At 40.2% G+C, this 17,555-nt stretch overlaps 1 protein-coding gene across 1 annotated transcript in view; it reads right to left on the bottom strand.

Annotated features, from left to right (window-relative positions):
- LOC308347143 (ankyrin repeat domain-containing protein 26-like) overlaps positions 1–17,555 on the bottom strand; it is a gene marked incomplete at both ends in the record, with an annotated part of 252,683 nt that overhangs the window by 221,074 nt on the left and 14,054 nt on the right. Inside the window, 2 exons of the mRNA XM_080810281.1 lie at positions 11,694–11,819; positions 15,162–15,255. Of these exons, the coding sequence (XP_080666407.1) occupies positions 11,694–11,819; positions 15,162–15,255 (220 nt within the window). The remainder of the gene's footprint in view (positions 1–11,693; positions 11,820–15,161; positions 15,256–17,555) is intronic.

Below are 17,555 nucleotides of genomic sequence, written 5' to 3'. Positions count from 1 at the left end.
TTTTGGTACCGGAAGCGCCCCTGATACCCTTCCGGCATTTCAAACAGTCTGCTCTTCCTTTTTAAAGAATTGAGCTAAAGCTTACATGTTTCAGAAGCTCTTGTTCTTAGGCTTGTAAATATCTTCTGTTCAAATATTGTTCAGCAATAACATCTACCTTATTTATGTCAGAACCTTCACTGAAGCTTGCCCCCAAAATTAAATAACTAACTAACTAAATAAATAAATAAATAAATAAAAAGACTTCAGAATAAGAAGACTGTGAGCATTTCAAATATTTTAGTGGACTTCTTTACACCGTTCAGTTTATATTGTAAAATTTACCTGATTGGGATGCTTGAATTTCCTCCATGTCTCTGGGTTGATTCGAAATAAAACCTTTCCCCTCCACAGCAGGCTGAATGGGTATTGAAACAATATGATTAAGACATGCAATCTGTAGTTAAAGCCTCAAAATAAAAATGTAAGTTTTACCTTCCGGTGAGAGTATTTTCCTGGAGAATCTAAAAAGCAAAAGGGTCATCTAGTTAGCTCCATGTACATAGAGAAGCCCACAAACACTCATGCACTTAGTACTAAGCTGAATCCTCATGCCTGGCTCAGATTACAAGTGGGTTTGGGGGTTGTTTCTGCAGACAGGAAGGTGGGTTGGCCAGAAGAGCAATTTCTAACGAGAGGAACAAATCGTGACCCTGAGTGGACATACGTGAAAGCCCATGGTAGAATGCTACACCACATCCTTGAGGCAGCACAGCAGAATCATTTATACCATTGGACTCTAAGTATGTATGACCTTCTTCAATTTGTCCTGTCCTGTAGGAGTACACAGTGCTGATGATAGGCCAACTGAATGCATAACTGAGTTTTCATCAAACAAAACCGTATGAACTAATCAGCTTGGATATACACTTGTGGGATCACAGTTACTGAAAGTACTCATTTTTGTCCATATCTTGTGGGCTACCGGTATGCCTACATTTCCTGTATCCACTAGTTTAGCCACCTTAAAGTTTCTTCATTCACTTATACAAGAAGGTGTATAAAACACATCTAGGAAATAATGTACAATAGCTTTAAATATGGAAATATGACTATGTATATGGAACAAAACCTATTGAATGGCCACAGAAATCCTAGGTACTGAAAATCTTTGGTCACTGTCATACTTATTGATAAAAACAATTTTAGCATTCAGGGAACCAACCCAATAATTTCTTTTGATTCCAAACGTAGTTTGAATTGGTAGATCATGTCAGTCTTTCAAGGGTTTTTGGAAACAGCTCTCATATCAAAAAATTACCTATCTTAAAAAAAAAGAAAGCCATAGCTTCCGTATCTCACTTGAGTAATGAAGACCGACGTAACCTGTATCTTTGATGTCCAAAAGACCTGAGGAGGATGAATATGTGGTTCTAGTGCAAATACCCTCGAGCCATCTAAAGTGAATTCTCTGGAGTTTCCTTCTCAACTCCAAGACTTCTCAGCTAACGTGCCTTTCCCTTTTCCCTTGTTCCCTTCGCTATGCCCCTTCAAAAAGTAATTTCTGGGAGCACCCGGACGGAATGGCGGATTGAGCACCTGGCTCTTGATTTCGACTCAGGTCACGAGGACAGAGTCTTCAGACTGAACCCCGCATGGAGGCTCCAGGCGCAGAAGTGAGCCTGTTTGAGGAACCTCTCCCTCTGCCTTTGCCTCTCCCCCTGATCATTCTCTGTCTCTCTCAATCTTGCTCCCTGAAACAAATAAAGAAAAAAAAATCCTAAAAAAAGACCTATTTGTGGATCTATAGTCTTGATTGTTTTGCGTTTACACTCTTTTTATTAGGGATTATCTCCACCACTTCTTTCCTTTTTAGTTAGCACTAGTATCTTACATCTATAACCTCTCTTTCTGCATCTCCTTTCTCCCGTCTAGCCGAAAACATGCTTACAAACAAAAAGAAAATAATGTTTTCCTTGATCCTGTGGTGTCTTGAAGTATCCAGTGGCCTTTCCAGGTGTCTCTACGTGGAAGTCTCCACCCTTGCAATGGAGCACATGACCAACGGACCATTGACATTTGCATCACCTGACAGGTCAGAATGCAGGATCCCAGACCTGCTGCTCACAATGTTCATTATTTTTGAAAGATTGTATTTATCTCTTTGACAGAGAGAGATCACAAGTAGGCAGAGCGACAGGCAGAGAGAGAGGGGGAAGCAGGCTCCCTGCGGAGCAGAGAGCCGGATGCGGGGCTCGATCCTAGGACCCTGGGATCACGACCTGAGCCGAAGGCAGAGGCTTCAACCCACTGAGCCACCCAGGCGCCCCCACAATGTGCATTTTTAACAAGGTCTCCGATGATTCAGTAAAATTGGAGAAATTCTGGTCCATACTGAGTCTGCTGCCACATTCCTTCACCTTAACTTCACCTTCTAGAAGCAAGCTTCACGTTCGTCACTATCAATTCTTCAAAACTGGAAAAGTCTTAAAAGTCACAAACTTTCTAATAGACTTTTTATCACGGCTAAGGCTTCCTCAATCCCCCCCAAACTGACCCTGCTCTCTTCTCCTTCCAATACTCTTACTTGGCACTCAATGATACTATTTATGAAGTACCACCATTTTACATGCCATCCAGCCACACATTCTTATAGCTGACTAGAACATAGCTTTGCATCATCAACCACGTCAGTCCTTAATGTCTTCCCAGCAGCGAGGAAAGCAGTAACAGGGGGGAAATTTTGGTATCCGACTCCTACAGGTTTTGGTACCGGAAGCGCCCCTGATACCCTTCCGGCATTTCAAACAGTCTGCTCTTCCTTTTTAAAGAATTGAGCTAAAGCTTACATGTTTCAGAAGCTCTTGTTCTTAGGCTTGTAAATATCTTCTGTTCAAATATTGTTCAGCAATAACATCTACCTTATTTATGTCAGAACCTTCACTGAAGCTTGCCCCCAAAATTAAATAACTAACTAACTAAATAAATAAATAAATAAAAAGACTTCAGAATAAGAAGACTGTGAGCATTTCAAATATTTTAGTGGACTTCTTTACACCGTTCAGTTTATATTGTAAAATTTACCTGATTGGGATGCTTGAATTTCCTCCATGTCTCTGGGTTGATTCGAAATAAAACCTTTCCCCTCCACAGCAGGCTGAATGGGTATTGAAACAATATGATTAAGACATGCAATCTGTAGTTAAAGCCTCAAAATAAAAATGTAAGTTTTACCTTCCGGTGAGAGTATTTTCCTGGAGAATCTAAAAAGCAAAAGGGTCATCTAGTTAGCTCCATGTACATAGAGAAGCCCACAAACACTCATGCACTTAGTACTAAGCTGAATCCTCATGCCTGGCTCAGATTACAAGTGGGTTTGGGGGTTGTTTCTGCAGACAGGAAGGTGGGTTGGCCAGAAGAGCAATTTCTAACGAGAGGAACAAATCGTGACCCTGAGTGGACATACGTGAAAGCCCATGGTAGAATGCTACACCACATCCTTGAGGCAGCACAGCAGAATCATTTATACCATTGGACTCTAAGTATGTATGACCTTCTTCAATTTGTCCTGTCCTGTAGGAGTACACAGTGCTGATGATAGGCCAACTGAATGCATAACTGAGTTTTCATCAAACAAAACCGTATGAACTGATCAGCTTGGATATACACTTGTGGGATCACAGTTACTGAAAGTACTCATTTTTGTCCATATCCTTGTGGGCTACCGGTATGCCTACATTTCCTGTATCTACTAGTTTAGCCACCTTAAAGTTTCTTCATTCACTTATACAAGAAGGTGTATAAAACACATCTAGGAAATAATGTACAATAGCTTTAAATATGGAAATATGACTATGTATATGGAACAAAACCTATTGAATGGCCACAGAAATCCTAGGTACTGAAAATCTTTGGTCACTGTCATACTTATTGATAAAAACAATTTTAGCATTCAGGGAACCAACCCAATAATTTCTTTTGATTCTAAACGTAGTTTGAATTGGTAGATCATGTCAGTCTTTCAAGGGTTTTTGGAAACAGCTCTCGTATCAAAAAATTACCTATCTTAAAAAAAAAGAAAGCCATAGCTTCCGTATCTCACTTGAGTAATGAAGACCGACGTAACCTGTATCTTTGATGTCCAAAAGACCTGAGGAGGATGAATATGTGGTTCTAGTGCAAATACCCTCGAGCCATCTAAAGTGAATTCTCTGGAGTTTCCTTCTCAACTCCAAGACTTCTCAGCTAACGTGCCTTTCCCTTTTCCCTTGTTCCCTTCGCTATGCCCCTTCAAAAAGTAATTTCTGGGAGCACCCGGACGGAACGGCGGATTGAGCACCTGGCTCTTGATTTCGACTCAGGTCACGAGGACAGAGTCTTCAGACTGAACCCTGCATGGAGGCTCCAGGCGCAGAAGTGAGCCTGTTTGAGGAACCTCTCCCTCTGCCTTTGCCCCTCCCCCTGATCATTCTCTGTCTCTCTCAATCTTGCTCCCTGAAACAAATAAAGAAAAAAAAATCCTAAAAAAAGACCTATTTGTGGATCTATAGTCTTGATTGTTTTGCGTTTACACTCTTTTTATTAGGGATTATCTCCACCACTTCTTTCCTTTTTAGTTAGCACTAGTATCTTACATCTATAACCTCTCTTTCTGCATCTCCTTTCTCCCGTCTAGCCGAAAACATGCTTACAAACAAAAAGAAAATAATGTTTTCCTTGATCCTGTGGTGTCTTGAAGTATCCAGTGGCCTTTCCAGGTGTCTCTACGTGGAAGTCTCCACCCTTGCAATGGAGCACATGACCAACGGACCATTGACATTTGCATCACCTGACAGGTCAGAATGCAGGATCCCAGACCTGCTGCTCACAATGTTCATTATTTTTGAAAGATTGTATTTATCTCTTTGACAGAGAGAGATCACAAGTAGGCAGAGCGACAGGCAGAGAGAGAGGGGGAAGCAGGCTCCCTGCGGAGCAGAGAGCCGGATGCGGGGCTCAATCCCAGGATCCTGAGGTCATGGCCCGAGCCCAAGGCAGAGGCTTAACCCACTGAGCCACCCACGCGCCCCTCACAATGTGCATTTCTTTTTTTTAAAGATTTCTTTCTTTCTTTCTTTCTTTCTTTGACAGAGAGATCACAAGTAGGCAGAGAGGAAGGCAGAGAGGGGGGGGGAAGCAGGCTCCCCGCAGAGCAGAGAGCCTGATGTGGGGCTCGATCCCAGGACCCTGGGATCACGACCTGAGCCGAAGGCAGAGGCTTTAACCCACTGAGCCACCCAGGCGCCCCCACAATGTGCATTTTTAACAAGGTCTCCGATGATTCAGTAAAATTGGAGAAATTCTGGTCCATACTGAGTCTGCTGCCACATTCCTTCACCTTAACTTCACCTTCTAGAAGCAAGCTTCACGTCCGTCACTATCAATTCTTCAAAACTGGAAAAGTCTTAAAAGTCACAAACTTTCTAATAGACTTTTTATCACGGCTAAGGCTTCCTCAATCCCCCCCAAACTGACCCTGCTCTCTTCTCCTTCCAATACTCTTACTTGGCACTCAATGATACTATTTATGAAGTACCACCATTTTACATGCCATCCAGCCACACATTCTTATAGCTGACTAGAACATAGCTTTGCATCATCAACCACGTCAGTCCTTAATGTCTTCCCAGCAGCGAGGAAAGCAGTAACAGGGGGGAAATTTTGGTATCCGACTCCTACAGGTTTTGGTACCGGAAGCGCCCCTGATACCCTTCCGGCATTTCAAACAGTCTGCTCTTCCTTTTTAAAGAATTGAGCTAAAGCTTACATGTTTCAGAAGCTCTTGTTCTTAGGCTTGTAAATATCTTCTGTTCAAATATTGTTCAGCAATAACATCTACCTTATTTATGTCAGAACCTTCACTGAAGCTTGCCCCCAAAATTAAATAACTAACTAACTAAATAAATAAATAAATAAATAAAAAGACTTCAGAATAAGAAGACTGTGAGCATTTCAAATATTTTAGTGGACTTCTTTACACCGTTCAGTTTATATTGTAAAATTTACCTGATTGGGATGCTTGAATTTCCTCCATGTCTCTGGGTTGATTCGAAATAAAACCTTTCCCCTCCACAGCAGGCTGAATGGGTATTGAAACAATATGATTAAGACATGCAATCTGTAGTTAAAGCCTCAAAATAAAAATGTAAGTTTTACCTTCCGGTGAGAGTATTTTCCTGGAGAATCTAAAAAGCAAAAGGGTCATCTAGTTAGCTCCATGTACATAGAGAAGCCCACAAACACTCATGCACTTAGTACTAAGCTGAATCCCCATGCCTGGCTCAGATTACAAGTGGGTTTGGGGGTTGTTTCTGCAGACAGGAAGGTGGGTTGGCCAGAAGAGCAATTTCTAACGAGAGGAACAAATCGTGACCCTGAGTGGACATACGTGAAAGCCCATGGTAGAATGCTACACCACATCCTTGAGGCAGCACAGCAGAATCATTTATACCATTGGACTCTAAGTATGTATGACCTTCTTCAATTTGTCCTGTCCTGTAGGAGTACACAGTGCTGATGATAGGCCAACTGAATGCATAACTGAGTTTTCATCAAACAAAACCGTATGAACTGATCAGCTTGGATATACACTTGTGGGATCACAGTTACTGAAAGTACTCATTTTTGTCCATATCTTGTGGGCTACCGGTATGCCTACATTTCCTGTATCCACTAGTTTAGCCACCTTAAAGTTTCTTCATTCACTTATACAAGAAGGTGTATAAAACACATCTAGGAAATAATGTACAATAGCTTTAAATATGGAAATATGACTATGTATATGGAACAAAACCTATTGAATGGCCACAGAAATCCTAGGTACTGAAAATCTTTGGTCACTGTCATACTTATTGATAAAAACAATTTTAGCATTCAGGGAACCAACCCAATAATTTCTTTTGATTCCAAACGTAGTTTGAATTGGTAGATCATGTCAGTCTTTCAAGGGTTTTTGGAAACAGCTCTCATATCAAAAAATTACCTATCTTAAAAAAAAAGAAAGCCATAGCTTCCGTATCTCACTTGAGTAATGAAGACCAACGTAACCTGTATCTTTGATGTCCAAAAGACCTGAGGAGGATGAATATGTGGTTCTAGTGCAAATACCCTCGAGCCATCTAAAGTGAATTCTCTGGAGTTTCCTTCTCAACTCCAAGACTTCTCAGCTAACGTGCCTTTCCCTTTTCCCTTGTTCCCTTCGCTATGCCCCTTCAAAAAGTAATTTCTGGGAGCACCCGGACGGAACGGCGGATTGAGCACCTGGCTCTTGATTTCGACTCAGGTCACGAGGACAGAGTCTTCAGACTGAACCCTGCATGGAGGCTCCAGGCGCAGAAGTGAGCCTGTTTGAGGAACCTCTCCCTCTGCCTTTGCCTCTCCCCCTGATCATTCTCTGTCTCTCTCAATCTTGCTCCCTGAAACAAATAAAGAAAAAAAAAATCCTAAAAAAAGACCTATTTGTGGATCTATAGTCTTGATTGTTTTGCGTTTACACTCTTTTTATTAGGGATTATCTCCACCACTTCTTTCCTTTTTAGTTAGCACTAGTATCTTACATCTATAACCTCTCTTTCTGCATCTCCTTTCTCCCGTCTAGCCGAAAACATGCTTACAAACAAAAAGAAAATAATGTTTTCCTTGATCCTGTGGTGTCTTGAAGTATCCAGTGGCCTTTCCAGGTGTCTCTACGTGGAAGTCTCCACCCTTGCAATGGAGCACATGACCAACGGACCATTGACATTTGCATCACCTGACAGGTCAGAATGCAGGATCACAGACCTGCTGCTCACAATGTTCATTATTTTTGAAAGATTGTATTTATCTCTTTGACAGAGAGAGATCACAAGTAGGCAGAGCGACAGGCAGAGAGAGAGGGGGAAGCAGGCTCCCTGCGGAGCAGAGAGCCTGATGTGGGGCTCGATCCCAGGACCCTGGGATCACGACCTGAGCCGAAGGCAGAGGCTTCAACCCACTGAGCCACCCAGGCGCCCCCACAATGTGCATTTTTAACAAGGTCTCCGATGATTCAGTAAAATTGGAGAAATTCTGGTCCATACTGAGTCTGCTGCCACATTCCTTCACCTTAACTTCACCTTCTAGAAGCAAGCTTCACGTTCGTCACTATCAATTCTTCAAAACTGGAAAAGTCTTAAAAGTCACAAACTTTCTAATAGACTTTTTATCACGGCTAAGGCTTCCTCAATCCCCCCCAAACTGACCCTGCTCTCTTCTCCTTCCAATACTCTTACTTGGCACTCAATGATACTATTTATGAAGTACCACCATTTTACATGCCATCCAGCCACACATTCTTATAGCTGACTAGAACATAGCTTTGCATCATCAACCACGTCAGTCCTTAATGTCTTCCCAGCAGCGAGGAAAGCAGTAACAGGGGGGAAATTTTGGTATCCGACTCCTACAGGTTTTGGTACCGGAAGCGCCCCTGATACCCTTCCGGCATTTCAAACAGTCTGCTCTTCCTTTTTAAAGAATTGAGCTAAAGCTTACATGTTTCAGAAGCTCTTGTTCTTAGGCTTGTAAATATCTTCTGTTCAAATATTGTTCAGCAATAACATCTACCTTATTTATGTCAGAACCTTCACTGAAGCTTGCCCCCAAAATTAAATAACTAACTAACTAACTAAATAAATAAATAAAAAGACTTCAGAATAAGACGACTGTGAGCATTTCAAATATTTTAGTGGACTTCTTTACACCGTTCAGTTTATATTGTAAAATTTACCTGATTGGGATGCTTGAATTTCCTCCATGTCTCTGGGTTGATTCGAAATAAAACCTTTCCCCTCCACAGCAGGCTGAATGGGTATTGAAACAATATGATTAAGACATGCAATCTGTAGTTAAAGCCTCAAAATAAAAATGTAAGTTTTACCTTCCGGTGAGAGTATTTTCCTGGAGAATCTAAAAAGCAAAAGGGTCATCTAGTTAGCTCCATGTACATAGAGAAGCCCACAAACACTCATGCACTTAGTACTAAGCTGAATCCTCATGCCTGGCTCAGATTACAAGTGGGTTTGGGGGTTGTTTCTGCAGACAGGAAGGTGGGTTGGCCAGAAGAGCAATTTCTAACGAGAGGAACAAATCGTGACCCTGAGTGGACATACGTGAAAGCCCATGGTAGAATGCTACACCACATCCTTAAGACAGCACAGCAGAATCATTTATACCATTGGACTCTAAGTATGTATGACCTTCTTCAATTTGTCCTGTCCTGTAGGAGTACACAGTGCTGATGATAGGCCAACTGAATGCATAACTGAGTTTTCATCAAACAAAACCGTATGAACTGATCAGCTTGGATATACACTTGTGGGATCACAGTTACTGAAAGTACTCATTTTTGTCCATATCCTTGTGGGCTACCGGTATGCCTACATTTCCTGTATCTACTAGTTTAGCCACCTTAAAGTTTCTTCATTCACTTATACAAGAAGGTGTATAAAACACATCTAGGAAATAATGTACAATAGCTTCAAATATGGAAATATGACTATGTATATGGAACAAAATCTATTGAATGGCCACAGAAATCCTAGGTACTGAAAATCTTTGGTTACTGTCATACTTATTGATAAAAACAATTTTAGCATTCAGGGAACCAACCCAATAATTTCTTTTGATTCTAAACGTAGTTTGAATTGGTAGATCATGTCAGTCTTTCAAGGGTTTTTGGAAACAGCTCTCGTATCAAAAAATTACCTATCTTAAAAAAAAAGAAAGCCATAGCTTCCGTATCTCACTTGAGTAATGAAGACCGACGTAACCTGTATCTTTGATGTCCAAAAGACCTGAGGAAGATGAGTATGTGGTTCTAGTGCAAATACCCTCGAGCCATCTAAAGTGAATTCTCTGGAGTTTCCTTCTCAACTCCAAGACTTCTCAGCTAACGTGCCTTTCCCTTTTCCCTTGTTCCCTTCGCTATGCCCCTTCAAAAAGTAATTTCTGGGAGCACCCAGACGGAACGGCGGATTGAGCACCTGGCTCTTGATTTCGACTCAGGTCACGAGGACAGAGTCTTCAGACTGAACCCTGCATGGAGGCTCCAGGCGCAGAAGTGAGCCTGTTTGAGGAACCTCTCCCTCTGCCTTTGCCCCTCCCCCTGATCATTCTCTGTCTCTCTCAATCTTGCTCCCTGAAACAAATAAAGAAAAAAAAATCCTAAAAAAAGACCTATTTGTGGATCTATAGTCTTGATTGTTTTGCGTTTACACTCTTTTTATTAGGGATTATCTCCACCACTTCTTTCCTTTTTAGTTAGCACTAGTATCTTACATCTATAACCTCTCTTTCTGCATCTCCTTTCTCCCGTCTAGCCGAAAACATGCTTACAAACAAAAAGAAAATAATGTTTTCCTTGATCCTGTGGTGTCTTGAAGTATCCAGTGGCCTTTCCAGGTGTCTCTACGTGGAAGTCTCCACCCTTGCAATGGAGCACATGACCAACGGACCATTGACATTTGCATCACCTGACAGGTCAGAATGCAGGATCCCAGACCTGCTGCTCACAATGTTCATTATTTTTGAAAGATTGTATTTATCTCTTTGACAGAGAGAGATCACAAGTAGGCAGAGCGACAGGCAGAGAGAGAGGGGGAAGCAGGCTCCCTGCGGAGCAGAGAGCCGGATGCGGGGCTCAATCCCAGGATCCTGAGGTCATGGCCCGAGCCCAAGGCAGAGGCTTAACCCACTGAGCCACCCACGCGCCCCTCACAATGTGCATTTCTTTTTTTTAAAGATTTCTTTCTTTCTTTCTTTCTTTCTTTGACAGAGAGATCACAAGTAGGCAGAGAGGAAGGCAGAGAGAGGGGGGGGGAAGCAGGCTCCCCGCAGAGCAGAGAGCCTGATGTGGGGCTCGATCCCAGGACCCTGGGATCACGACCTGAGCCGAAGGCAGAGGCTTTAACCCACTGAGCCACCCAGGCGCCCCCACAATGTGCATTTTTAACAAGGTCTCCGATGATTCAGTAAAATTGGAGAAATTCTGGTCCATACTGAGTCTGCTGCCACATTCCTTCACCTTAACTTCACCTTCTAGAAGCAAGCTTCACGTCCGTCACTATCAATTCTTCAAAACTGGAAAAGTCTTTAAAGTCACAAACTTTCTAATGGACTTTGAATCGCGGCTAAAGCGTCCTCGATTCCCCCAAACTGACCCTGCTCTCTTTTTCCTTCCAATTATTTAACTTTGCACTCAATGATACTATTTATGAAGTACCACCATTTTATTTGCAATTAAGACACACACACTTATTGCTGACTAGAACATCGCTCTGAATAATCTGCCATGTCAGTCTTTAATGTCTTCCCAACCATGAGGAAAGCAGGAAGAGGGGGAAAATTTTGGTACACTACTCTGATAGATTTTGATACTGGAAACTCACTTGATATTATTCCGGCATTTCAAACAGTCTGTTCTTCCTTTTAAAAGAATTGAGCTAAAGCTTACATGTTTTGAAGCTCTTTTTCTTAGGCTTGTAAATAGCTTTTGTTCTAACATGGTTATCAGCAATAACATCTATCTTATTTATGTCCAATCCTTCACTTAAACTTGGTCCAAAAAAATAATAATAATTCAGAAGAAGAAGACTGTGAGCATTTTAAATATTTAAATGTACTTCTTTCCATCGTTATATTTCTATTGTAAAATTTACCTGATTTGGATGTTTGTTTTTCCTCCAATTCTGCTCCTTTCTTTGGAACAGAATCTTTCTCCTCGACAGTAGGCTGAAGAGGTATTGAAACAATATGATTAGTACGTAATGTACATTTCATACAATCTGTAGTTAAAAATTCAAAATAAAAATATAACTTTTACCTTCAAGAAGGAATATTTTCCCAGAGAGTCTAAAATGCAAAAGAGACATATAGTTAATTATATGTACATATGAAAACCAACTAAATTTTCATGCCGTTAGGACTAAGATGAATCCTCATGCCTGGCTGTGATTACATTAGGTTTTCATCTTCTGTTTCTAGAGATAGGAAGGTGGGTTAGGACAGTGACAAGACAGAAATATGAACCCATTATAAGTATTGAACAAAATAACAAAATATACGCTAACAAAACATGCAGTTAGGATTTCAAAAGTCAGATGATGTTTCAAAGGAGCATAACTAATATAGAAGACTGCACGTATACCAAGGTGAACATGCTGACTGATGGGAAGAGAAGCAACTTTTAATGAGAGGAATAAATCATGACCCTGAGTGGAGAAACATGAAAGCCAATGGTAGAATGCTACATCACATCCTTAATGCAGTACAGCAGAATCCTTTTTACCATTATACTACAAGTATTAACCACGTTCTTCCGTTTACCCTGTAATTTAGGCAGTCCACATTTGTAATGATAGCTCAACTGAATGCATAATTGAGTTTTCATCAGAGAAACATTATGAATTGATTGGCTTGGAGATACACTTGTAGGATAATGGTTGATAAAAGTATTCATTTTGTCCATACCCATGTGGGCTACCGGTATGCCTACATTTCTTGTATCCTCTAGTTTAGCCATCTTAAAGTTTCTTTTTTTTTTTTTAATTTTATTTATTTATTTGACAGAGAGAGAGAGAGAGCACAAGTAGGCAAGAGGCAGGCAGAGAGGGAGACTCCCTGCTGAGCAGAGAGCCCCATGCGGGGCTCAATCCCAGGACCCCGAGACCATGACCCGAGCTGAAGGCAGAGGCTTTAACCCACTGAGCCACCCAGGTGTCCCCATCTTAAAGTTTCTTCATTCACTCATGCAAGAAGGTATATAAAACACATCTAAGAAATAATGTACAATAAGCTTTCAACATGGAAATATGACTATCAAAATGGAAAAATTCTATTTAATTGCCTCAGAATACTTAGGCACTGAAAATCTTTTGTATTTCAGAATCAGTGTCATACTTACTGATACTAACAATTTTAGCATGTAGGGAACCAACCCCATAATTTCTTTTGTTTCCAAAAGTAGTTTGATTTGGTAGACAATCTCAGTTTTTAAAGGGTTTTTCAATCAGCAATAATATCAATAAATTACCTACGTTAAAAAAAAAAAAAGCTATAGCTTCCGTATCTCATTTAAATAATGCATACCGATCTGACATATATCTTTGATGTCCAGTAGACCTGAGGAGGATGAATACGTGGCTATGATTTACCCCATGTCTAGCACTCCATCTGCTTTCAGTATTCTCTGTGGAGCAGCTGTGATTTAATCTGTTCTAGTGCAAATACCCTCAGGCCATCTCAAGTGAATTCTCTGGAGTTTCCTCCTCAACTCCAAAATTTCCCAGCTAACGTGCCTTTCTTTTGTCCCTTGTTCCCGTCACTATCCCTCTTCTTCAAAAGTAATTTCTGGGGGCACCTGGCTGGAGCAGCGGATTGGCTATCCAGCTATTGATTTCAGCTCAAGTCATGATGGCACGGTCCTGGGATCGAGCCCCGCATCGGGCTCTAGGCTCAGAAGTGAGCCTGTTTGAGGTATCTCTCTCCCTCTCCCTTTGCCCGTCCCCCTAATCACTCACTGTCTCTCCCATTCTCTCTCCCTAAAATAAAGAAAGAAAGAAATCCTTAAAACAGAGTTATTTCTGGATCTATGGGCTTGATTGTTCTGCTTTTACACCCCTTGTACTAGGGTTTATCTTCACCACTTCTTTCCTCTTTATTTAGCACTAGTATCTCACATCTATAACCTCTTTTTCTGCATCTCCTTGCTCCCCTCTAGCTAAAAACATGCTCACAAATAAAAATGAAATAATGTTTTTCCTTGATCCCATAGTGTCCTGAACTATCCACTGGCCCTTCCAGATTTCTCTACAGAAATCCCTTGCTACAGAGCACATGACACAGGGACCACAGACATTGGCATCACCTGAGAGGTCAGAATGCACAATCCCAGACCTGCTGCTCACAATCTGCATTTTTAGCAATGTTTCCAATGATTTACTAAAGTTGGAGAAATTCTAGTCCATACTGTGTCTGCTACCACATTCCTTTACCTTAACTTCACCTTCTAGAAGCAAGCCTTATGTTCATCACTATCAATTCTTCGAAACTGGAAATGTCTTAAAATTCATAAGCTTTCTAAAGAACTTTTTTTTTAATTTTATTTATTTATTTGACAGACAGAGATCACAAGCAGGCAGAGAGGCAGACAGAGAGAGAGAGGAAGGGAAGCAGGCTCCCCGCTGAGCAGAGAACCCGATGCGGGCCCAATCCCAGGACCCTGGGATCATGACCTGAGTTGAAAGCAGAGTCTTTAACTCACTGAGCCACCCAGGCGCCCCTCTAATGAACTTTTTATCACGGCTAAAGCCTCCTTGATTTCCCCCGAACTGAACCTCCTCCCTTCTTCCTTCCAATACTCTTACTTTGCACTCAATGATACTATTTATGAAGTACCGCCATTTTTATGCCATTAAGACACACACACTTATCGCTGACTAGAACATAGCTCTGCATCATCAACCACGGCAGTCCTGAATGTCTTCCCAACCATGAGGAAAGCAGTAAGAGCGGGAAAATTTTGGTATCCTACTCTGACAGGTTTTGGTACCGGAAGCTCACCTGATATTATTCCTGCATTTCAAATAGTCTCCTCCTCATTTAAAAGAATTATTTTGGTGGGGTTATGGACATTGGGGAGGGTATGTGCTACAGTGAGTGCTGTGCAGTGTGTAAACCTGGAGATTCACAGACCTGTACCCCTGCAGATAAGAACACATTATATGTTAATAAAAAATAAAATATTTTAAAGAGAAAATAAAAAAATAAAGAATTGTTTTACTTTACCATCTTCCACTCTAAGAGCTGCTTATTGTCCTTCATTTACTCCCTGTATTCTTTGACTTTCTCATCAGTCACTCTTTTTATTCTATCCACTTATTTCCTGACTTTTTTGGGTCTTAGAGTATCTTGAAATGGAACCACTAATTTAGCTCCTTTGTGGCACCCTCAATTTCATCTGTTACTGACACTGACACCTGATAAGACTTCAACTTATCTCCTTTTCAATCTTTCTCCTCTTTATCTCTATTCAATAGGTGATTATCTTTGGAATTTTAAATATATCCGTGTTCCCATTTTACATCAATATTTTATCAAATGACTTTTTAATAAAATACAATTCTTACCTTCTACTTGTTCATTTAATGTACTTGTCCCTTTCTGATCTGCATTTCCAGATAAATGACCAATGTATGTCTTTGGAAAACTCTCAGAATCGCTCTGTTAAAATGAACAACAAAAATGAGTTGCATAAAGATTTCCTAATCCTTTTCTAAGAAAATATCTGAATTTCCGCTTTAATAGTAATCAGACTCACAAATAAGAAAAGCATGTACTGAAAACCGAGACATTTAAAAACCTCATATATGCTTTCTAAATTAAGTGTAACGTTTAACCTTCATTTGGCCACTGACTGTGAACTGAACATCAAATGCCAGAATAAATATTTTCTTGGACAGAACGCTGACTTATAAGTACATTTCAACAGGAACTAACAAAACACCTAACTCTCCTTTGCATTCCCCACCAAAATAAAAGGATATTAAGAATATGTATTTAAATAAATTCTTATTTATTTATTTATTTATTTTTAATTTTTTATTTCTTTTCAGCATAACAGTATTCATTTTTTTTTCACCACACCCAGTGCTCCATGCAATCCGTGCCCTCCTTAATACCCACCACCTGGTTCCCCCAACCTCCCACCCCCCTACCCCTTCAAAACCCTCAGGTTATTAAATAAATCCTTTAATAAGTATATTTGCTACAAATTTAAACTGTTCCTAACAGCAGAACCTTTTTCCATGTTAAAATAGGACACTTGACATAAGAAACCTTGGAGTAGATAATATTGAGTATAAAGAATAAAGTGTGGTAACCGGTGCTTCATTTGGATAAACAAAGGCTTGGAAACTTTATTGACAGGATAATGATTAGATGCAATGGCAAAGCAGGAAGAAAAACTCTTCTTGAAATTATGTTTAAATAATAGCAAAAAAAATTTAGATATAGGTATGAAACTCTCCAAAAAGTATAATAAGCTTTCATAAGGAAATAATAACATTTGTTTATTAATTACCTAAAAGGTAATTCATTTATTTAAGTATTTAGTATTTAGTATTTTTAGTATTTAGTATTTAGTATTTTAGTACTTAGTATTTTTAGTATTTAGTATTTAGTATTTTTTAGTATTTAATTTATTTTAGTATACCCATTTTCTTTTCTACAAATAACAGTAATACCAACGGTTATGACAATGGGGTGGATCTTCCTGCTTCCTCGTCATTCCAAGACATTAGAGTGAAATGAACAGGTGTGATCCACAGTTCTCTCTGTCTAGAATGTCTAGAAGGTCTCCAAGACCTTCACACAACTGGTCCTTCTCATCCTTCACTTGGCAGCTCTTGCCACACTCAGAGAGATCATTTCTGACCAACAAAATGCCACTCACATTCTCATCCCCATCCTAACTACAAACTCCCCCAATATTCCCTAACCTAACGTTTCCATTTTCTTTATATGAACCACTAACAGTGACTTACGGTGGGTTGTTGTTTCCTTATTTTTCTGCTCTACCACTACAGCCTAACCCCTCAACTTGTACAGCCTGGTACATAGCTGGTATTCAATAACAAATGTATTTAAGGTCAAAAAACTTAAAATAATCTCACTGAGGGGTGCCTATATGGCTCAGTCAGTTAAGCAACTGACTGTTGATTTCAGTTCAGTTCATGATCTCAGGGTTGGGAGATTAAGCCCATGTTGGGCTCCATGCTGAGCATGAAGCCTACTTGGGAATCTTTCTGTCCCTCTTCTTCTGCCCCTCCCCACCCCTCTCACATGCTCTCTCTCTCTTTTTCTCTAAAAAATAATAACAACAAGCTCACTGAGAAGGTCTCAAGTACCAAGTCACTATACTAGTATCGACCCTTGCACAATGCAAGGGTTAAGGGCATTGATAGCCATGCAGTCCAAAATCCACATATAACTTTGGATTCCCCCAAAACTTTACTAATCTCCTATTGAACTTCCTACTTCAAAAGTAATTAGACTTAAAAATAGCAAAAGTGTATATTAAAAACCAAAATATTTAAATAGAAGACCTTGGATCTCTAGAGTAGAGATCATTAGATCTCTAGATCTAATCTACTTCTTAATCCTCATTTGACCATTGACTCTGTAAACTGAGCACGGAAGGTCAGAGTAAATTATAACCTCATGCTGACCTTACCAATAACGTAAAGTCAATTAACACATTTTGTATGTCCTATATATTATATACTGTATTCCTACAATAAAAACTAAAGAAAAGTTTATTAAGAAAATCATAAGGAAGAGAAAATACATTAACAGTACTGTACTATATCAAAAAAAATCTGAGTGTAAGTGGACAAACAATTCAAACCCATCTTGTTCAAGGGTCAACTGTATACCTACACAATGTCACTGATATTTAACATAGCCCAAATAGAAACCCACCTGCCCATTCTAACTTTCCCCTTCTTTTCTTGACACTACTG

This window comes from Martes martes, assembly GCF_963455335.1.
Source record: "Martes martes genome assembly, chromosome: 8".
Taxonomy (NCBI): Eukaryota; Metazoa; Chordata; class Mammalia; order Carnivora; family Mustelidae; genus Martes; species Martes martes.
This window is presented reverse-complemented; position numbering and strand designations above follow the sequence as displayed.